Raw genomic sequence first — 23,398 nt, 5'->3', positions numbered from 1 at the left:
TCAGTATATTAACCATTTACCGAATAACTGTATATTTAGTAGGGGTTAACACATATATTTTGAGAAAAATTCAAAAAATATGACAATATTGTTTCAATGCATAGTTGTATCATGAAATAACATATGATAATGGTCAGAGAGGTTTGGAACCTTTTTTTGTCTTCGTTTCTCTAAAATTGTGATTTTATTATGGTTTGTCAACTTATTTACAGAGCATATGATATTTTACTAAATTAGTTGATAAAAAAATAGAACGGCACCCATTTACCATGTAAGATAGTTTAGAATATATTAATACAAATATAGAATGTAGTTTGGAATTTTAAAATAACACTAAAAATATTAGGCTTCAGTATATTAACCATTTACCTAAATATTGATATTTTGTAGGGGTTAACACATAGATTTAGAAAAAAAATTAAAATATATGACAATATTGTTTTAATGCATAGTTGTATCATGAAATAACATATGATGATGGTCAGAGAGGTTTGGAAACTTTTTTGTCTTTGTTTCTCTAAAATAGCGATTTTATTGTGGTTTGTCAACTGATTTACGGAGCATGTGAAGTTTTACCAAATTAATTGATAAAAAAATAGAACGATGCCCATGTACCGTGAAAGAGAGTTTAGAATACATTAATACAAATGTAGAATGTGGTTAGAAATTTTAAAACAACACTAAAATCTATAGGCTTCTGTATATTAACCATTTACCGGAAAATTATATATTTTGTAGGGGTTACACATAGATTTAGAGAAAAATTCAAAAAATATGACAATATTATTTTAATTTATAGATGTATCATGAACTAATATATGATGATGGTCAGAGAGGTTTTGAACCTTTGTTGTCTCCGTTTCTCTAGAATATAAATTTTATTGTGGTTTGTCCATTAATATAGGGTGCATATGAAGTTTTACTAAATTAATTGCTAAATAAATAAATAGCAATTGCGCGGGATAAATTTTATATATAAAACTAATTTCTATCTATTATTATTTATTTGTATTCATTTACGTATTATGTATATAATTAAATTAGAGTAAAGACATAAATAAAAACAATACAATATAAATCAAAATAAATAAATCAAAAAAATTATTTTATTTATTGTATATTGTATATAATTAAATTTCAATGACATGAACATAGATATATAGTATATTTTAATATAAATATTTATATTTTGAGAATTCATATTTATATGATACACAAAATTTCTAATATGCAATTTTTTAATGCAAATGTCAAAATTAAAATATTAAGGTTTCAATACTTTTTCAATAAATTTAGAAATTATCATATTTAAGTATTATTCTATGTTATATAGTTTAATTTTAAACTATATTATTATATAATATAAATGTCTAGTAAATGAGACTTCATATTCATATGATTTATGATCGTTTGTATCTTGTTATTATTAAAAAAAGTTAAACCGTTGATCACAAAATTTTAGTGTTAGATATTTAACGTTTTAATAATTTATAGTCGTTTTAAAAATATAACATATTAAATTATTATTTTTTTATTATATGGTTAATATAGTTGTTTAATGTCTGTTAATAATATAAAATTAAACAAAAAAGAGCTAAGATACAAAAATTATTATCAAATATTTATTATTCATAATCATTAATAGTCATATATAAGTTAATCATATTAGGCAATTCCGTAGATTTTATGTAAGGAAAGTGCGAAAATATTCTTTTGTACACTATTTATCAATTTAATACTTAATTTAATAAAAATATAATATAAGTTAAGATGGACCAACATATTTTTCTAAGAATTCTGAATTTCATTCTCATGGTGACACGTGACTACAAAATAATGTTGTAATGTTTCTCAATTAACATATAAGGGATAACTAATATATTATTAGATAATAAATTAATTACTTAATTTTATTAAAATGTGGTCGATCCAATAACCCGTTGATTCGCAAAGTTGTCCGGTTCAATGTCTGGATGGGGTTTAAAAATATTTGTTTTCAGCAAAACGAGAAATTGTGTTTTTCTGTCAAAACCGCAAAATAGCATTTTCATGTAAAACCAGAAAATCGTGTTTTTCTACAAAAACTATAAAATTATTTTTTCTTGCTAAAACCGATAAATAAAGTTTTTTTGCCAAAATCGTAAAAGCACATTTTTGCCAAAACAAAAAAAACACATTTTTTCCATCGAAACCGTAAAATAGGTTTTCTCGCTGAAAATAGGAAGAAACATGTTTTCCACTGAAACCGCAAAATCAAATTTTTTTTTGCCAAAACCACAATTGCAAAATAATACTCACTCTGTTTCTTAAAGAGTGTCACTTTTGTGTTTTTTTTTGTTACATAAAAAGTGTCGTTTTAGATTTCCAATACAATTTTTATTTACTTTCAGCTAAATATTAATTGTAAAATTTATTGATCTAATAAATAAATTTAATTATCTCAAATGTTATTGGTCAATTAGATGTAATTAATGAAAACATAAATATATTTCAATAATTTTCTTATTATGTGTAAAAAATGTTTAAGTGACACTCATAATGAGACGGAGGGAGTAAAGTTTAAGTCTATGTTATATATGAAATTTTTTCTTTAGCCATTAACAAAATAAAAAGAATTATTCTTCAACTTGCAGAAGCAGAATCATCGCTGATTATTTGCTGAATTCTGCTATATATATAAAGAAGATGCATTTAGTTGACAAAAAAAAGGTGCATTTATGCTTATAAAACGTTTGATGAAAGAATGAATTTTATTGAAACACATTATTTTGAAGAAGTAATTATACTGAATCAACGTTAATTGGCCAAAAACAAATGTGAATCATAATAATTTTGGCAGAATGCGATAATCTCTTTAATCGTCATTGTATCAAATTATCAAGAAGAGTCGACTTTCGTTGTGCTCAACTCCATTTTTATATCTCGAAGCTCCATGCATGATTGTCTATCATGCGACAACGCAAAAAAGCCTTGGAAAAGTATCAACTATTCTGGATTCGAAATCTATTATCACAGATATATCAGTCGACAGGAATTTCTATTTCTCATTACAAATAACTGAGTTTGTATGGGGTCGGTTGACAGACCTTGAAGAATTAGTTAATTAGACCTCGACCGCTGGATATCTCAGGATTATAAAAAAAAAATATCAAATCTTCCAAACCCTTTCGCAATTAGGCTATTAAGATATATTTTGCATTAACATTTACACCCAAAAAAATATTTTGCATTAAATACAAAACTGCCTAAATTTCTAGTCTTTTTTTCTTGTTTTGACTAGAAAGTAGTAGAAAGTTAGAAACTAATAATCACGACACACATAGACTAAATATGTCGTCATCTCCGATAAACAGCTTCTAAACCCAACACAATTCTTTCACAATAATAATTAAAAACAACATTATTACTGTTCATGTCGACATAGTCTATTCAACAATTACACAAGTTCCCATCTTTAGGGCCAATATTTCTAACCTTTTCAAACTAATTCAATATCCCGAGTAACCAACCTCTCTAAAAAAAAAAAAAAATCTTATATAAATAAGCAGTGTGAATTGTTCATTGTTACAAACCACACAAACGAAGACTAACAAAAAAGAAACTCTAACGTTCATCAAAAGCCAATGATGTATCGAGTCCAAAAAACCGTAGTTTCAGCTTTCATTTTCTCTTTGTCTATTCTACCGCTTCTAGTCTCAGCCACTGATGAAGAAAACGAATGTGGTGGCTCCAATGGAGGAGGCTCCGCTACAGAGAAGGCATCGATTCTTAAGTACAAGATCGGAGCATTCTTCTCCATCTTAGTAGCAGGAGTGTTAGGAGTCTGTTTACCTATCTTCGGCCTCAAGTCAGAGAGCAACTTTTTCATGTTCGTGAAGGCATTTGCCGCAGGAGTAATCTTAGCCACCGGTTTCGTCCACATTCTTCCAGATGCCACCGAGAGTCTCACGAGTCCATGCCTCGGAGAAGAGTCACCATGGGGTGATTTTCCCATGACGGATTTAGTTGCCATGGCTGCGGCGATTTTGACCATGTTGATTGAGTCTTTTGCTTCAGGGTATTTGAACAGGTCTCGTTCGGAGAATGAGGCTAAGACGTTGCCGGTGAGTACCTGTGGAGATAAGGAGGAGCATTCACATATTGGCTCTGCTCATACTCATGCCTCGCAAGGACATGCTCATGGCTCTCTTCTCGTCCCCCAAGATGATATGAGGAAAAAGATTGTGACACAAGTAAGTAAAATCACAAAACCCTAATTGCCAAAATCAGTGCCGGGACATAAGCAACTTGTCTATGATCCTCAAAATTTAAGAAAATTTTACATAAACATAGATCCACAAATTTGTAAAAAATATAAAAAATTATTAACTTTTTTATTAAATTGTCTATAGCCTTCAAAATGGCTTTAACCAAAATCCATTTTTGTCCGTTAAGATTCAAAGAAACTCTCGATTTTGAATAAAACAATTTTTCAAATAATCGAAGTTTTCTTTAGATAAACACATTTGCTAATTAGTATTGATCACATGTTCTTTTATTTTTCTTATGGTTAGATACTTGAATTGGGGATTGTGGTTCACTCAGTGATAATAGGAATATCTCTGGGAGCATCTCCGAGTGTAAGCACAATAAAGCCTCTCTTGGTTGCAATAACTTTCCATCAACTGTTTGAAGGTTTTGGTCTTGGTGGTTGCATCTCTGAGGTAATCTTAAAATCTATCTGTATCTCTTATGATTCTATCAACTGAATGATATTTAAATAAACAACTTAACTTGGTGTTTTTGTGCAGGCAAAGTTTGGGGTTAAGAAAATATGGATTATGGTGTTGTTCTTTGCACTCACGGCACCAGCAGGGATTGGAATCGGTATTGGAGTTTCAGAGATTTACAATGAGAACAGCCCAATGGCACTAAAAGTATCAGGTTTTCTTAATGCGGCAGCTGCTGGAATCTTGATTTACATGGCGCTTGTTGATTTGGTAGCTCCACTATTCATGGACCATAAAGCTCAGAGTAGTATGAAGATACAATTAGCTTGTAGCCTTTCTCTTATTCTTGGTGCTGGTTTGATGTCTCTTCTAGCTGTTTGGGCTTGAAATGATTTGGGCTTGCATGTTTTAGTTTCTTTAGCATTTTAGAGAAAATCAGTTACATTTTGCTACCAGATTTGACTAAAATGATATATCAATCAATTTCTTAGAAGATGTTATCAGTTCTTGATGGCAATCTCTTGAATAGTTATGAGAAATAGAATATAAATCGAAAAGCCCTAAGCCTATGATGGCTCATGACGTAGAATGCAAGGAACATGAGCAGCAGCTACATGGGAGACAAAGCATATTACTCTACAACCTGCAAAATAAGAAGCAAGAATGAGATTTGGAGTAATGAGTCAAATGATGCAAACAACTTTGACTCTTCATAAAAGCATAAAATCAAGTCATCACATTCTTGTCGAAACGATCCGTTTTCATGTTCTGGATATTCATGGAATAACCCTTCAAAAAGGATATGCCATCATCAGTTTTTTATATACCAATTCTTTCACTTTCACAATCATCATCACTCTACAGATTTTAATTATTTTCAGTCAAATATAAAGTCTAGATTCTTTTAATTTTTTTACAAATTAAAAATTAAATTAAAACTATGAATACGTTACATACTTATAGCACCCCCATTAGTGAACTTATGCGGGGTTCACACAGATTTCAAAAAAAAAAATATTAAAATAAGGAATAGTGATGAACTTGTCTCTTTCCACCTCTTCCCAGTGAACCTGTTTCATCACTGTAGCGCGGGCCCCACGGCATGTGGCGGCCCGCGATTGGTCCGAAAAAATAATTTTTTTTTTTTTTTAAACAAAAATCAAACCAAAAAAAAATAATAATAAAAGAATACTTTGTGAACCCCTTTAATGGGGTTCACTAATGGGGGTGCTCTTAGATGTGGGTAGTAGAGACATACCTTCGAACCTGGGTGGGTTAAAAAAATTCCTTGAGTGGCTTCATTATGAAGCACAATAATGAGAGACATGATCAGAAGCAGCAAAGCATCATCAAAAGGCAACGCTTAGTAAAAAGGAAAATGGGGATGGATATCCATGGAATAAGCCATCAAAAGCATCTCATCTTTTCTCTCCATCACCCAAATGTCAAAAAGTCACCATTTATTATATTAAAACTTATATAGGTATATATACTGAGCCTATGAGTCCATGAGTAACCAAGCAACCTTCTCTCATAGCAAAAACAGAAGAAGTCACAATGGAGGAGGATGAGAGAGTTAACAATAAGCAGAGCAGTAATAGGGCATCTTTCTATAGGCACGCGACTATGCAATTTGCTCTTTTGTGTTCTGGGTAGCTTATTGGCTTTGTCACTTGCCAAAGGAGAGTTGCCCTGTAACTGCTTCCGCTTAAACACAATCTGCAAGCCTGTTCCGCTTAATTCCATTTCAACATGGTCAAGAACTCATATTGATGGATGCACTGAGTAAGTTTTCACTTTCAACATTTTCTTGTGCTTCTTGTTTCTCACCTGATAACTTTCTCATAATCCTATAATTAGTAAGAATTTTAAACATATAATTCATATGTTACCATGATTTATTGTACAGATGGTTGGCATCTCCAGCTACACAATTGCGACTTCCAATAACATTTTAGTTGCATTGCATTTTTGAATTATCTTTCCATTCATCAACGATCTAACAATTACTCTCACATAATTAATCAGGATGGATTAAGGTTGGTCACAGTTTATCTTTGAATGGTACCTACTGGTATCAATATAGCTAAGCTTCTAATAGTTATTGTCTTCTATTTTGTACTGGTTTTTCTGTTTGCAGTATTTCTGCATTTATGTAAGACCAATTTGGTCATGAATGTTACAATGATTCAGTGTTAAAAAAAAATTAATTAGTAAACGGTAATTTTCATTTTTTTTTAAATCAGTCATAATTGTTTGGAGAGTGGAGACTCCAAATGCCTGAAGTAAATGATCCAAAAAAATGAATAGGAGTGTCAAAATGAGCTAACTCGCTCAAATGAGCTCAATTCATAGTGATAGTGAGCTCGCTATTTCATGAGCTAGCTCAGCTCAGCTCAGCTCGGCTCATTTATTATATGAGCTTCAATATGTAAATCGAATTTAGATCATCTAGATCATGAGTTAAATGAGCTAATTTGTGATCTAAATAAAAATAATAATTATAAAATAATTATAAAATAAAATAAATAGTGATAAAATAACTTCTAGAATATTGTTCAAAATTTAAATATTAAAAATCCAAAACATAAATATTAAATACTAAACATAAAAAATCCAAAACATAAATATTACGATAAGCAAAAGCGAAAGAGACGTATGTCAAATTTGGGATCAACGAAGTTTGTGAGAGAGATGATAGGGTTAATGTGGATTTATATAGAAGATTTTGATAATTCCTAAATAGTATAGTTTCTTTTTTCTTTCTTCGAAAAAGTTATCGATAACTTTTAAAAGTTTAATTTCCATATTACTTATATGTATGTTTTACGTTTAATTTTAGAAGATAAATATGATTAATATAGAAATTATCTTTTAAAAAGATTTGGTTTGACATTTTAATTTTAGAAAATGAATATGGTAAATATATAAATTATCTTTTTTACATAAAAAAATAGAAATTATCCAGATATAATATATATTATATATAATTGTAAGTACAAAAAAATGAACAAGCTCATGAAGAAGCTCATGTTCATATAACTCATGATCTAATTTAAGCTTGATCATTACACTTATTTATTAAATGAGCTTAAAATATAAAAGCTTAAAATATAAAAATCATGCTCATGGAAAAAAAAAAACGAGTCAGCTGAGCAAGCCCATCAAATGTAACTGATTTTTGACATCCCTGCATGAAACCATAAACATTAGAAATAATCCGGAGAAACCGATTGCAGAAATTTTCTGGGTCATGTTTGATCTTCTATCTAAATGGGCCTTTGGGCTTTGTTCACATTGAAGATTTCAGTGATATTGGTTCGAAAACAACTTGGACGGGTTTTGCTGGAAGTCTAGAACATGAATCCTAGATAGATCCATTTTGGATTAGAACTACTTCATATATTATTTTTCTAAACTAGAAAAGCAAAAATTTCCATTAATCAAAGAGGAGAATCTACGAGGTTTCGTAGGATTGTATGGTTTCTTTAGAAAATACGGAAAACAAAAGGTTTGAAGGCGTGAATAAGCCTCTCACGACGACACATTGTACGTAGTGAGATACTCGATGAAGAAATTTAGAGAAAACCAAATGTGCCTGAAGTAGCTGAAGTGGATTTAGTTGAGTCTTGGGCTGGCGTCATATCTTGGCCAGCACATGCATGCTCCAGGTATGTCAAGTGGATGAGTCATATCATAAATCAGAATCTCTCAATGGTTTCAGCTGGATAGTGACGATCGAAAGTGAAATTATCCAATTAGGATTGAAGGGTTCTAGACGATCTCGCTTGTCCCCCTTACATGTGCTGAAGTATAAACACTTTTTTTGGTAAAATGTTAAACACTTCTTTAGGGAATGAAATGTTTGATCACAATGCCACTGGCTAAAAGACTTCAAATCTCCTAAGATATTTTTCCTTTTTAAGTTTATGTACATTCGCTGGAATGTTAATGTCCGTGCATATTACCTCCACAAAAGTGCGTGAACATAAAAATTACATGTTCCCCCATGCAAGTTCTTCAGTTCTCTTTCTAGAAAATAGACTTTTTCTAAAGGTTGATCAAAAAAAAAAAAGACTTTTTCTAAAGACTTAATAATATGGTTTTAATTGTCAAAAAGGAACAGCCAAAACATTAAAGCAGAGATAAATTGACAGAAAATAAAAATTAAGAAGCAGACTTAGTATGACTTAATGCTCCAAATGTGTAATTTGGGTAAAGAACAGTAATCGAACAGGTGAAACCAATAAGTGCTATACACGTGACAAAGCACTGACATTTGTACGATGATGTCGAAGACCATATTGATACTGTTTCTTTCTGGCATGCTGCTCCTTTTGATACTGTTTTTCTTCTCTTATTATTGTACTAATTTTCTTAAACCATAACATAACAATTGAGATGGTGACAAGTCGCAGCCTCTGTAGTTTCTATGTTTTTTTTTTCTTTTTGTTAATGGCTTTGTTCATTAGGAACATGTCACAATGCTACTCCTCACAAGGATATCATTTTTGTTTCAATAATTTTTTTTTTGAATTGAATGTTAAATTAATTAGAAAACAAAAAAAAACGTTTTGTACAAGGTTTCATGGTTCGGATTTTCCAAAGAAATCAAAACCTACTGTTTTAACAAAATTAACAGGCAGCCCACCACGCTTTCTTATTGCTCAAAGTATTGATTGCCGTGTGGCAAACCAGAGCCGGAGTCCGTCCTCGTATTTTCTGACCTTCCTCGCAAAGTGAAGAGATTCTTTTTCTGACATTCTTATCAATTATACAAGCTTGCCGTGTCCAAGGAGTTGCAGCTTCGCCATGGCGACAGTTGTTCCTCTCTCGCCATATTTGATATAGCGTAGCTTGTTTCAATATTTAGTTAATACTTCAAAGCATTAAACGTTTCTGATACATGTAATTTCCATGTACAAGTATAAGTCTTTGGGACAAGGTTTTTTATCGAAGATTTGAATTGATTTCTTATCTACATTGATGCTGCTGTTTTTAATAGACATCCATCTTTGTATAAACTCGTGCATAATACACTGTATTTATCAATTTACATGTCTGTGTTGGGGTTATACACTCTTGAAGATTCACACTAACTGGAACCCAAAAAGTAAAATAAATAAATAATTCACACATTTTAGTACCTTTATAGTAAAGCTAAAAAAATTGGCACCAGTATCCATAATTTTAGGGCTCTTGCAACACTAAAAATATAAGAATTAAAAACTTATGTTCAACGGTGCTGCTAGGAAAGTCGTGTATTTTGAAGAGATTGACATTGGTTTAGGACTTTACTAACAAGTAAAAATGACAAGTTTTTTTTCTTTTTTGAAACTAAAAAATGATAAGTTATCATATACTCTCTTACAAGAACCACATGGGCTTGTACCTCGCTCAAAGGAAACGGGGCATGTAGATATAATAAGATAGAACTTCGATGTTTGCACGATGGTGGAATTGGGAGAAGGGTTAAGAGGTGATCACGCATTGATTTTCTCGCTTTCTTGATAATTATATATTTTATAGAATTTTTTTTCTCAAATATTTTATTAGAGCAACCACATTGGTTGATACTTGCATTGGGTATCTAAAAGCAAAAAAAAAAAATGTTTTTTTTTGAAACACTAAAAAAAATTGTTTAGGAAAACAAACTGACCAATAAGAGAGAGGCATATAGTAGAAATGGGTTTTAATCTCAAGAGGAAAATATCATTTTAATCTCAAGAGGAAAAAAATTGTTTAGGAAAATTAAAATATTTATGTATTATATATGGTATATAGTTTAATTTAAAATGATATATATATATATATATATATATTAATAGTTAATTAAATTAGATATTTTACTTATATGATTTTGTAATCATATGTATTTTGTTATAACAAAAATTTAAAATCATGGATCACAAAATTTGAATGTGAGACTTTTAATAGTTTTAGTAATTATAGTCGTTTAAAAAAATTCAAAATATAACATATACCAAAAATCTAAATTTTATTATATAGTTAATACAATTGCTTAATTTATTTTAATAATTTAAAATTAAACAAATATGATAGAAGATACACTAATTTTTATTAAATTTTTATTTTTTCAAAGTCATTAATTGTCATATTTATTTTAAGCATATTAGGCAATTCTATAACTTTTATTTAAAGAAATAATAAAGAACATTAATATTGAATTTATTATTTTTTATAACACTGATTTATTATGACATATTTATTAATAATGAATTTATTGTTACTTTAATAAAAACTTATTATATAATTAGATGGACCAACTTATTTCTCTAGTGATTCTAAAAATCATCTTTGTGATGACACATAAATACAAAAAGAAGTTGTAATGTTTCTCAATTAATATATATGGGATATTTAAGATTATTTTTGGGTGATATATATATATATATATATATATATATATATAAGTATATTGTTTGTTCTTTTAACCAGGACATACTGTAGTAAAAAGTTCAAGCACAAACCTTTTTCTTTTTTCAAATATTCCTCACATCTCCTCACTCTTTCTCAGATTCTCTCTCCCAAAATTTCCTAATTTAGTGACTTTCAGATATTCGTCTTTCTTGCCTCGTTAAAATTAACCAAAACAGGGTAATGAATATGTTTTTTCGACGACTATAAGGCACAAGGCATATGGATCTTTCCTAATACTTCTATATTTTTATATTTAAATAGTTTATTTCGTACGGCCATTATTCTAATATAACATTTTGAACATGCCTCAATCGTCTTTCTCAATTGTTTTATCAAAAGTTGAAATACTATAATTGGTGCACAACAATAAGTGTTATTCCCTCACAACAAATATATGAATTATTTTAAAGAAAATCTGGTTGTTTTTTCAGACCGATGAAAGAAAACAAGAATTATCCTGTTTCTTCTTTATTGGCATCTAATTATTCGACTATGTGGTGAGGAGAAGATATGGACAGAAAATCGAAATATTCTATACATAATTGACAATTTTATTATTATCAAAAATAAAAAGAAATGAAAATAACATTATTTCATTGTGACCCATACCAAAAGAAATTAGTAAAACATTGAGAAATTTGCCCTTTCCTTTCCTCACAAATCATTCTAGGGTTCCTAAAAGTTCCCAGTTTTCCTTTTTCTCTTTCCATTTTTGTTGAGTTTCAGCTCTTGCTTCTCCTCCTCAACTTTGATGTCTTCCTTTAATTTATCCACGTATCTTTAAAATTTACCATTTCCTGAGATATCTTAGTCTTAAATTAAAATTTTCTTCACTATATATTAGCTTATCTCTTCTTCATTTTCTCTGCCGACACTTGATCTTTCTCTCTCTTCGGTGAGATCCTTCTCTCTCTTTTATGACTCTGGTTATGTTAACTGGTCATTGGCTGGTTTAAGGTTCCAATCTTTTTTACCGATCTTGTGCCAGGAATAAAAAGAAGAAAAAAAGTCAAAAGAAGAAAAATGGTGAGAGGAAAGATAGAGATGAAGAAAATAGAAAACGCGACGAGTAGACAAGTGACTTTCTCAAAAAGAAGAAATGGTTTGCTGAAGAAAGCTTATGAGCTCTCAGTACTCTGTGATGCTCAAGTTTCTCTCATTGTTTTCTCTCAGAGAGGAAGGCTTTACGAATTTTCCAACTCTGAGTATGTCTTCTTTATCCTTGAATTTACTTTCTTTTACTATTTCTGTACTTTTTATTTGGTTAATTAGGCTTTTTAGGTTATGTGTCTGGTCTGAATTTTTCTGAATCGTAATTGAATAAAGCTACTATCTTAGATTTGTTACTTGATGAGATTCGATCCTTGTCTGAAGCCTAAAGATTTACTTCTTCTCTCTTCCTATAATAATATGATTTCATTTTCTATATTTATATAATAGTCACTTATTGAGAAATATATACAAACTCACATTTTCTGATCTACCTGAACTTTTTTTTGTCTAATTAACTATAGTGTGTATGTCTAGGGTTTCCAAAATTTTATTGAAATTATGAACATAAAACAACATTGGAACTAGCTCTAAATGGATTAAGACTATAATTTAGATGGTTATTTAGTGTGATATCCGTACCAACTTGTACAATTTTTTACCCATCCATATATATATTGATAATATAAAATTATAAATATGTTTTATTTTTTTCTTGCCCCTATTAGGTTGCGTACTATAGTTTTGGTTTCGTTGTATCTTTATTTGGGCTCCACTTTTGTAGCCATATGACTTAATTATGTGTGCTCTTCTTCATTTGATTCGGATGTGCAGTTTATACATAGATTTCCCCTGTCTATATATATATATATATATATCATGTATTTCTTGGACTAATACTTAATTATACATCTAAGAAGAAACCAATCAAAGCTTTGTGCTGTAATATATCCAAGTAGATGTATAACGTTAAACGTGGTTGTTTTTCTCTATGCTAGCAGATGTTGTCAATTATAGTTTTTCATATAGATTAGAGGTTCTAGATTCAATTATTTGATTTTGGCCAAAATTGCAAAAAGGAGTTCATCGATTTAGACATTATAAGAAAAGGCATGATGATGAATTCGAATGGGATGGGTTTATAGTTAGCTATATAGATGCTATTAACCAGCAGTCAAAAGACATTGTAGTACGTACAACTTTGAGAGATCTGGAGGTGAATCTTTACTTAAAAATCAAATAAACTACATTTTAATATTTTGTTGCTAGAAGATGCACGTCTTATATTTAAACCTCAGATTTAATTACATATCTTTTTTAAGCGAGATATATAGATCTGTGGATTCTATAATTTGTCTATGTTTGATCATCAGCATGTGGAAGACGATCGAACGTTACCGCAAGTACACAAAAGATCATGAAACCAACAACCATGACTCAGAAATTTACGTCCAGGTTTGTTACCAAACTATTTTGGTCTATATTATGTCATAGATATTTACATGGTTTAATGATATTGATTTTTTTTCTCATGCCCTACCAAAACCAAATCTTGTGATATGTCAGCAGTTTGTACAATGTAGATATGTTCAACAGTGTGTACATATACAGAATCGATGGGACAAAGATTGTTCAACAGTTTTTTTTAACATCAAAACGCTGATCTAACTGTTAAACAGTTTATATTGGCCGTAAATTAAAAAAAATTATATATTGATGTTGTTTTACTTCTATTGCGTCCTATGGTTTCATGCTGTTGGCGTTATGTAGCGATTAAAGGAAGAAGCAAGCCACATGATCACAAAGATTGAACTCCTTGAATTTCACAAGCGGTATCATGTCTTAGCCTTTGTTTTTCCTTATTGTTGCCACCTTTTTGATTGTTTATTTTCACTTGTAATGCTATTAGCATTAATTTACGTTAATAGAGTTTTAACAAAATTATGCAATCATACACTCTCTTTTGCGTGTGTATAGGAAGCTACTGGGTCAAGAACTTGCTTCGTGTTCTCTAGAAGAGCTTCAAGAAATTGATAGTCAACTCCAAAGAAGTTTGGCCAAGGTCCGAGCAAAAAAGGTATGTTTTCATCAATATATATTGGTATATATGAATGATGATGCCACAATGCAAATATATATATATATATACATGCATGTTGAAATTAATAATTTCCCATCTCAACCGTGTAGCTATGAGTTATTAACCTCATTTACAAATAACAACTTGGACACGGAATTTTTTGCGGTGATTTAGCGACATATGTCAATAACTTTATCAACATCGTTCCAGACTTGTGTGTAATTTCTGTATTAGTGTTTTTATCATGGTAATGAAAATAGTTGGAATGGTTATAGGCGCAATTGTTCAGGGAGCAATTGGAGAAGCTAAAAGCAAAGGTGCAATGCAATATGTTATATATGTTAATAGTTTTGCTTATTAGCATTCTCTATAAATGTGAGATAACATGGCTTCGTTTCAGGAGAAACAATTGTTAGAAGAGAACGTCCGGTTACATCAAAAGGTAATTCATCTCTCTTTCCGATTCATATATATATATATAGCCCATTTCAAAAACAAAAGTGAGATTTTTTCACCTAGTTTTGCTTACAATTTATTCAAATGTAGAAAATTATATATGATGCTATCTTTGTGTGGTTGACTCCAATGCAATCTATGTTATGAACAGACTGTTTTAGAACCATGGAGAGGGTCGACTGATCAACAAGAGAAATTCAGAGTCATAGATCTTAATTTGGAAGTAGAAACTGATTTAGTCATCGGTTTGCCAGAGAAGCACTGCAAATAACATTATCTTATATGTTCTTTAACCAAAACAATATAATATTTTATGTTTGTATTTTCATCATCAAATCTGTAAAATTCTTCAATAAATTGCGAGTTAATGATTTGTAATATTATCTTATGATTTTAATCCTTATACAACTAATAAGAGAATACCATCTTATATTCAAAACCCTTCAATTAGCTTCCTATAGCTCACTATACAGGTAAATGGTCTCCAAAGAAGCATCTGTATGCCCTAGTGCGTCAAAAGGTGGAACATTAATGGAACATAATGTCCATGCAGGGCTGACTCTAAGATGTATACATCCAATATAAGACTCTGAGATGTCAAAAGAGAAAGCAAGAGATGTGTAAGACAAGAGAGAGCCTCCACTATTAATCATATTTATATAATCTTTACACAAACCAATACATGAAGGTAATATATCAATGGGTTATTGAGCTGGTCTAAACACTTCAATCTTTAAGGGTCATCAGCAATTTGGCCTTCTTTAATGGTATGGATTTTAAAGAAAAATGTAACGGTGCAGGGGAGGAAATCAAATTTCTGATGGAAGCAAGCAGAGCTTGGCTCTTGGACGGATCACCGAGCTCGGCAGCACCGTAAACACCGTCGTCGGTGAAACGCTCCACCACATCAACTCCCTTCTCCTTAAACAAATTCGCCACACCTCTCTGCCTATCTACCATCGGATCTCCTCCTCCACACACCATCACCTTCCATCCCAACCGTTGGATTTTTCCTCATGATCCCGTGATCCATCTCCCACCGTCTGATTCGAATACTCGTGATCCCGGTTAGCTCCCACAGGGAGACAAAGCTCCCAGCAAAGGTCTCCGACAGTAGGCGGAAAAACATGATCGTGTTCTCGTGTCTGATCTCCCACTCGCACCGCTCTTGGCCGCAAACAGATGGTGTATTAGGGATATATATCCAACATAAGAAATTCTAAGGGACATTAAATCTTATATAATAAAGTTGGCTTGAGTCTCTCCTTAAGTTGTCCACATCAGCAAGGACTGAGGGGCAAAACATGACACGTGTACTCCTGCTTTTTAACATTCAGCCGTCTTTTGATTTTAGGAAACGAAGTGAACTTTAACTTTTAAGCAATGGGTTATTGACCTAATTTAAACGGACAACAATATAAGAGCATATGCAATGGTGTTACTCTAATTAGAGTCCTTAGCATTATTAAAACATTAAAAATTTTTGGTTTTTTTTTTTTGAATAGTTAAGGACTTAATCAAAAGAATCAAGTCCAATGGTGTTACTTGAATTAGAGTCCTTAGCGTTTTGTATTCATGAAGTTCAAAAAAAAAGAAAGAGTTCATGTTTCATTGGTCAAGGAAAGAGCCAACTTTACTAGGAAACTAACTTTCAAAGAAAGAGCCAATGTTTAAGTACCGAAACTCAAAGTAATTGAAACATGATTTGATTACCAGCAGCAGCAGCCATTGTTCCAGAAGGAAGCATAAACTACACAGAACCGAGTCCTTGGTGATGTGGTTTAAGATCAAACTTACACATCAACAAGACCAGGCATGATGACAGATTCGCCATAGTCAATCACTTTCACTCGGCTCCTCTGCTTCTTAAACCAATCTTCCTCCTTCACCACCGACACAATAATCCCTCCATTCACTTCCACTGCATCCGTAACGTTCCGACGTTATTGGGATCCACGACATAAACTCAAAAGTATATTTTGTTTACTCAACCTAAGGCCTAACGGTGAAGCGAGCTCCTCTACGAGAATGTGAATTACGGGACTGTCCCATTACAAGTGACAAGAAGGGCAAGGAGCCATGTGAAAACATACTCGACTGTGAAGCTCCCAAACAATTTATTTGGCTGATGCAACTGCTGAAGGTTATATCAAAATAAAGACAACTTCATTAGCCTCTCAGATACATGAAACTTTACAAAGCAGTAAGACTAAACACTTTACAGCAACTATATGCAATGGGAAGAAGCAATCTCAACAAATTAAGGCATGGTAAAGTTAAAGACTCTTACTTGTCATGGTGAGATTCCAATCTGGTTGGATAAAAAGAAGCTTTGACTGCAACATGAGGACGACGAATCCCCCACTGAGCAGCAACACATGAGCTTCCAAATTGATAAGAGCCATTTCACTTCCCCTGCCAGACACAAACAAGTCATTTAAAAAAAAAAAACCTTAGCAAAAATTCTAATTTCTTTAACAACCTAACTTCAAGGAACAACACATGAAAGATTCAAGCTTTTTCAAACACCTAATAAGATTTATGCAATTTCATTTCATGAGATTTTTGACTGATAACAGAATCCAGATAAAACAGAAAAAGAGCTTCACGTTCACCATAGAAAGGACAAAACTTTATGAAGAGAAAACAAAGCAAGACTACATATGAAAATTTCAACCAAAGTCAGAGTACCCTCCTGCCAATTCAACACACACAAAACACGATATCCCCAATAGCATAGCTAAAAATCCTAACTTCAATGCAGTATCTAGTGCAGAGAAAGGGAAAGAGAACTCTTCCAGCACCAATTTAAGTAGCTACACAACCCACGTCATGATTGCAGTAACACCAAAACAAACTCACAAATATGATTGAAGAGGAATTGTAGGATCCATTGATACGGGGAAAAAACGAAAAGGGAGAAGAGGAATTATAAAACAGGCGGTGACAAATCTCGACTGGCAATTTGCAGTGTCCGAGTGAGAGAAATGAAGTAAAGAGAGAGAGAGAGAGATAGGATCATGGTGGGAGATGATGGAGCAAGGAGAGATCGAGAGAGAGAGCGTGGGAGGAGAGATAGAGAGAGACACGTGTATTAAGGATTGAGTCCTTCCAATCCTTCTTGAAGGATTGATCCCTAGCTAATTAAACCAAAATAATAATATTATATTGAAATAATGCTAAGGATTAATGGTAAGGACTCATCTAAAATCACCGTTGCAGTTGCTCTAAGCATTTATATAATAAAGTTGGCTTGGGTCTCTCCTTAAGGTGTCCACATCAGCAAGGACTGAGGGGCAAAACATGACACGTGTACTCCTGCTTTTTAACATTCAGCCGTCTTTTGATTTTAGGAAACGAAGTGAACTTATGCTTTTTCGTTGGCCCATTACAAATGCTTATATTGTTGTCCGTTTAAATTAGGTCAATAACCCATTGCTTAAAAGTTAAAACGTTTTCGACCTCTCTCTCCTCTATGGTCGAAACTCTCATAGCTACCTCCGCCTTTCTGAAACCGTCAAAATTACTCCAATCATCCACTCCTCTGCGATTAAAGATTTGATGTGGTTGATGGCATTCATTCATAGCAATAAATTCATCTGTCCAGCTTTCAAGCGTTCCTCACCTATCTCATACACTATATATGAATGATGAACTCTCCTAGGTGTACTTTGTAAGGTTGCTGGTCTAATACCAATATCTCGAGAAGGAGAATGATGATGTGGATATCAAAATTGGCAAAGGCTGTCTGCTTCGTGACAGGTATGTAGACATAAACGTTCTTTCGTTTCTGATACTAAATTTCTAAAGTTGTAACGCTTTGGATGCCATAACTCAAGGATTGACATGGAAAGGCGGGCACGATGAAGCTGCAGCTGCTACGATGTACCTAAAGGACACACTTACTACTGAAGAACAGCAACAACTAATCACATGTCTCTCCAAAGATAAAGTAGATAATCCTCCCCCTCATGAGATCATAATCTCTCTATAGTTAATCTTTTAATTGGTCTTTGTATTGTATCTGGTTTCTGAATAGAGGAACGAATTATAGTGGAAAACATTTACGGGTGGGGAAGTTGGGAAATAAGCCAGAAAATGCAACAAAATAAGTATCAATAAGGAAAAAAAGAGTGCTCTGATTTTATGAAACCAGTCAGAAACTACTACTCGTGGTTGTGTTGAAGTTAGCTTCTTAGTACTGAGAGAAAACAATGTACACAATCTATAGATAATATTATATTCGATTTATTATTCCAAAGAAAACCTTAGAAATCAATGGGATGACGTGATCATAGTCCATATTTGCCAATGTTATTTGTGTTACGTCGGCTCTTCTTCCGGGCTCTTTTTCCTGTACCACACCTTGCTGCCCTTTTTGGAAGGTATGTTTGCTTGCTTCGACCAAACCCATCTCATAGTCACTAAGATTCGATTTTAAGTGTTGGTTTGTTTGCTCATGATTGTTGTTCTCTGTTTCTTGAGACAAATGCAGGGGATTGCAGAGCTGTTCTCTGTAAGAATGTGAAGCAATAAATATGTCTCAAGACGAGACCAATCTACTTACCAGAAAGAACAAGAGTGGAAGCTTTGTCAATGACGGTTACTTAAACGGCATTCTATAAGTCACACAAGCTCTAGGCGATTAGGACATCGCATAGCCAGAGATCAAACATATACGTTAACAGAGGAAGACGAGTTTCTGATAATGAGATGTGAGGGGATTTGGGACGTTTTGACAAGTCAAGAAGAAGTGACAGAGCTTGCTTTAGAGGCTTCAAGGCTAAATACATTTGATAACGTTTTGGTGGTTGTTGTTTGTTTCTTGTCGGCTGACGAAATGGTGACGCGGCTCCTCCGGCGGAGAAGCAATGGTGTTGTAGTTTGACTGCAGAAGCCTTTTAGAGCTTGAGGGTCTTATAGGATAGTTGTTTAAAAAGATGATGACGTTCCCTTTAGTGTTCTTGGCCAAGTTTTTTCTTGCTTTTGTATATAACTTTAAGTGTCTACGTGCTCCATTTTTGTGCTCCATGTAGTTCCCTCTTGAAATTCATGAGGATTCATTTTTGTATATAATTGAAATAGTGTTATTTTAACGAAATAATTTTGTTCTTTCAATATATATCGTTTAAAAATTGTTATAAGTTTATACAATGGATAATAGACCACCAAGCATCATCATTAACAAGGAAAAAAGGCAAGTCAATAATTTATTATCGTGTTTATGCAAAAAAAGAACATAAACATTTTCAAATTTTCATATGTTCCACATTTTTACTTAAGTGCTTTCAACAACTCCTTCATCACTTCTTTTTTTTATAGAAAATATTCTTCATCACTTACGAACTGAAAATATAGAAATACATCTCCACAAAGACTATGTACAAAAAAAACACACCAAAATAAATATCATAAATCATTTGTTCTCCAACTAGCATCAAAAGCTAAATAGGCTTGCAAAATAAACTCTATATATCACGGTTCATTCCATCACACAAAACTCCCAAATAAACAAAACGGTTATATGGATTAAGCTGGTGACAAAATGAAGACCATGATCTTTTACAAATCAAGTTGCACCAAATTTTACAAAAAAATATAAATGTAAAGTAATTAACCCCGCCCGTAGCGGGCTAACCCCTAGTAATATATAAAGGGATAAAATCATTGGAAACCCATAATTAAACTCAAATCTAACATGGTGTAAGATCAATCCACAATAATCCGCGAACGTTGTAAGCCAAGTTACCACCGGTACTTGTCCCCATGAGGTACGCGTTGGAGAGATCGACGTGAGATTTGATCCACTCGTCTTCGGACATTCTAATAAACCTCAGAGCGTCGAGTCCGTCGACGTAAGCCGCCGGGAGTCTGTGCTCGGGAGCTAGACGGTACGAAGGGGACGCGACGACCACGTTGAGCTCACGCGCCATGAGGTTGCAGAAGTCGTCGTAGAGTGTGAAGTCGACGCTGCAGACAATGAAACCTCCGCCGTGGTAAAAGACAACGAGAGGGGGTTCTGAGATGAACCTAGTGCGGTAGTGGGGACGTAGAGACGCATCCACGTGGAGTTTGAATGGCGTACGGTGATGTCTTTGGTTACGACGAAGGGGTTTTGCGGAGACGGAACAGGTGTGGCGGGGACGCGTGGGAATCTGGTAGAGTCGCGAGTGATGGAGCCATTTGGATTCTTAACGATGCCTATGAGAGGGCAAGGATCAGGAGATGGTTCGGACATATCTGATGTCTTTTGGATTCGAAGTCTTCTGTTGTGTATGAAACTGATACTAGACCATCTTTAACCCCGGTCTATTAACTGGGGTTCTTAGTTTCGGCTAAGACACGATTTTTATTTTTTCTTAGATTTTAGCTAAGAAAAGTTAAGAATCGTCTTTTGAATAAGAGATATAAAAGTCGTCTTTTAGCCGAAAAATATAAAAAAAAAACAAAAATTAAAAAAGTATCAAATCATGAGTTAAGAACATCGGGTAAGAGACCGGAGTTAATGATACCCTCATTCTTGTCTGCTTTTATAGGCTATAATATTATTAGTAATTAAATTATTTGAATATTATTTTATTCATGAAAAGCTTGAATATGTGTATAATTTTTTATTGAATTACGGTGTAAAATTTGACTTTTTGCTTGAAAAGCTTGAATAATAGTCTAAACAAAGTACTTTGTTGGATCCGAAAAAGTTACCTAACTGAATTCTTTGGTGTCGTAACTACTATAAAATTGGATTTGTGTTGAGAAAGAACTCTTTTGAAGGTTAATTACAGTAAATAAAATGTTTACATTTTGTTAAAATGCAAACTAACAACAGAACATATCATAGTTTTACGTTAATTAACACTGTTATCATTTATATATTTGATGTGAATTATTTAACACAATTTTCTTACTGTAATGTAGCTGAAATGGAGAGAGAATGAGACTAATGTGAATGATTTAACACAATTTACTTGATGAAATATTGTAATGTTACTGAATTGGAGAAAGATGAGACTAATGTTAATGATTTAGCACAACTTACTTGATGAAATATTGTAATGTAACTGAATTGGAGAAAGAATGAGACTAACCAACGACAATGACTTAGTCCTCTGTGCTTTCTTTTTTTTTTGTGCACTAAAACAAGAGACATTTTATGGGTTCACAAAGTCTCTTTCATTGGTTGAGAAGTCGCAGAAAAATTCAATGCACAAAACTAATTTGAAGTTTGGAAAAATCATATATCAGGCAAATATAAGAAAGCCTTAATCTACCCTTAGATTTGCGCATATATATAAGAGTTTACGCATTTTGATTAAAAAAAAAAGATTTACGCTTATATATAGAATTGTGTTTAAATTCAAGCACGCAGAAGAATTACCGGCTATACTAAAAAGCCATGTTCAAAAACGCGGTCGTTTAGTAGTTGTTCGGAGTTTGACCGCGGTGAATATGCCCAAATCAGTGTAGCTAGGCGTTGATACGCGTTGACCCACGTAACACCGTCTAATTTCTGCGTTGACCGCTTAATTTCCGCCTAATTTCCGCCTAGACCGCCTAATTTTTTTTCCGTCTATATAAAGTTGAAACACGGTTAATTATTTTTAATCATTATTGACAGATTTTTTGTAATGATTCATTACTAAATAATTATAATTATCTATCAAACTCAAAACAAACACATAATTACTTCATTTAAGAATTTTTTCGTACCAAACACACCATAATCTAGATATTCGACTAATCAAAAAGAAGTTGTTTAAATTTATATATATAAATTATATAATTATGTCTAAGAATATGTGTCATCATATTTAAAATTATCTAAATATATTATAAATATATTAAATTGTATTTAAAATTAGACCCCACGTAATCTTCGAATATTACTGATATTTCGGTAATTCGCTAGGTATGGGGTTACCGTTCGAGTAGCGCCTACCGTAGTTCCGAACAGGACTAAAAAGAATGGAGAATTTGCAAGAATACATAAACGGTAGGTAACTTTTGTCCTTCATTGACTAGTCCAAACTTGCAAGATACATTATGTTCACACAGATCACATCAATTCCACAAGCATTCTGCTGATCAGGTTACCATTTTACCAACAGTTGAAATGGAGAGCAATTTAACTATAATTATACCATATGAAATCATTCACTACGAAGAAAGTGTAACTGATGAATTCATAATTTTATCATCATTATATTACACAAATTAGTGGAAAAACAAAAGAGTCCCTTGAGTTGTTCAAAAGAAGAAAACAAGAAAACAAATAACAGATTTATCCACAGCAAGAAAGCAGTAATAGTAGTGAAACTATAGAGTTGTGTTCATCGGTGGCCTCTGTCACCACCACCACCGCCACCAAATCTACCCCCACCTCCTCCACGACCTAACCGACTTCCGCCTTGGCCACCACCGCGACCAAATCTTCTTTGCACTTGTTCTCGCTTTTGAAGTTTACGCAACTCCTTAACAACTCCTTAAATATAATACATTACGTTTATATATTTATAATCATATAGTCTGAGGAGATCATTTGTAATATTATTTTATAATTTTAATACTTACACAATTAACAAGAGAATACAATCTGGCTGTATAAAAGAGAGAATACAATCTGTTTTCAAAACCCTTCAAATAACTTATAACTCATTATACAAGTAAGTGGTCTCCAAAGGAGCATCCATTTGCGCCCTTGTTCGTCCAAGTGTGGAACATTGGA

The 23,398-nt window shown here is 32.6% G+C and overlaps 3 protein-coding genes and 1 long non-coding RNA gene across 6 annotated transcripts; 3 read left to right on the top strand and 1 right to left on the bottom strand.

Moving 5' to 3' along the window:
- Positions 1–1,571: 1,571 nt before the first annotated feature.
- LOC125601369 (probable zinc transporter 12) lies at positions 1,572–5,740 on the top strand. Its single transcript, XM_048773581.1, has 3 exons — positions 1,572–4,232; positions 4,554–4,703; positions 4,791–5,740. Exons 1-3 carry the CDS (start codon positions 3,624–3,626, stop codon positions 5,094–5,096), a joined length of 1,065 nt encoding a protein of 354 aa, XP_048629538.1. The 5' UTR covers positions 1,572–3,623; the 3' UTR covers positions 5,097–5,740.
- A 5,968-nt stretch (positions 5,741–11,708) lies between these two features.
- LOC106389254 (MADS-box protein AGL42) lies at positions 11,709–15,075 on the top strand. Its single transcript, XM_022720567.2, has 8 exons — positions 11,709–12,045; positions 12,139–12,355; positions 13,514–13,595; positions 13,911–13,972; positions 14,118–14,217; positions 14,496–14,537; positions 14,621–14,662; positions 14,828–15,075. The coding sequence occupies exons 2-8, from the start codon at positions 12,174–12,176 to the stop codon at positions 14,945–14,947; spliced, it is 630 nt and encodes a 209-aa protein (XP_022576288.1). The 5' UTR covers positions 11,709–12,045; positions 12,139–12,173; the 3' UTR covers positions 14,948–15,075.
- A 2,992-nt stretch (positions 15,076–18,067) lies between these two features.
- On the top strand, positions 18,068–19,794 carry LOC125601359. Of its 3 annotated transcripts, none has more exons than XR_007334211.1 (3): positions 18,068–18,438; positions 18,516–19,061; positions 19,172–19,794. It is a non-coding gene; the product is annotated as an uncharacterized LOC125601359 (long non-coding RNA). The 3 variants fall into 3 exon arrangements; XR_007334212.1 differs by having other exon boundaries at positions 19,162–19,794; XR_007334210.1 differs by having other exon boundaries at positions 18,516–19,794.
- Positions 19,795–20,369: 575 nt separating this feature from the next.
- Positions 20,370–20,914, bottom strand: LOC125601360 (probable carboxylesterase 120). Its single transcript, XM_048773571.1, has 2 exons — positions 20,707–20,914; positions 20,370–20,662 (listed from the first exon to the last, which is right to left on the bottom strand). Exons 1-2 carry the CDS (start codon positions 20,912–20,914, stop codon positions 20,370–20,372), a joined length of 501 nt encoding a protein of 166 aa, XP_048629528.1.
- Positions 20,915–23,398: the final 2,484 nt, after the last annotated feature.

This window comes from Brassica napus, unplaced genomic scaffold (assembly GCF_020379485.1).
Source record: "Brassica napus cultivar Da-Ae unplaced genomic scaffold, Da-Ae ScsIHWf_2536;HRSCAF=3277, whole genome shotgun sequence".
NCBI lineage: Eukaryota > Viridiplantae > Streptophyta > Magnoliopsida > Brassicales > Brassicaceae > Brassica > Brassica napus.
This window is presented reverse-complemented; position numbering and strand designations above follow the sequence as displayed.

Excerpts from the sequence above, each read along its gene's own strand:
- LOC106389254 (XM_022720567.2), top strand. The coding sequence starts at position 12,174 with ATGGTGAGAGGAAAGATAGAGATGAAGAAAATAGAAAACGCGACGAGT. Across the intron at positions 14,538-14,620 it reads TGGAGAAGCTAAAAGCAAAG|GAGAAACAATTGTTAGAAGA; the intron begins GTGCAATGCAAT and ends GCTTCGTTTCAG. Across the intron at positions 14,663-14,827 it reads ACGTCCGGTTACATCAAAAG|ACTGTTTTAGAACCATGGAG; the intron begins GTAATTCATCTC and ends TGTTATGAACAG.
- LOC125601360 (XM_048773571.1), bottom strand. The coding sequence starts at position 20,914 with ATGTCCGAACCATCTCCTGATCCTTGCCCTCTCATAGGCATCGTTAAG. Across the intron at positions 20,663-20,706 it reads CGTCCCCACTACCGCACTAG|GTTTCATTGTCTGCAGCGTC; the intron begins GTTCATCTCAGA and ends ACCACGGCGGAG.
- LOC125601369 (XM_048773581.1), top strand. The coding sequence starts at position 3,624 with ATGATGTATCGAGTCCAAAAAACCGTAGTTTCAGCTTTCATTTTCTCT. Across the intron at positions 4,233-4,553 it reads GGAAAAAGATTGTGACACAA|ATACTTGAATTGGGGATTGT; the intron begins GTAAGTAAAATC and ends TCTTATGGTTAG. Across the intron at positions 4,704-4,790 it reads TTGGTGGTTGCATCTCTGAG|GCAAAGTTTGGGGTTAAGAA; the intron begins GTAATCTTAAAA and ends GTTTTTGTGCAG.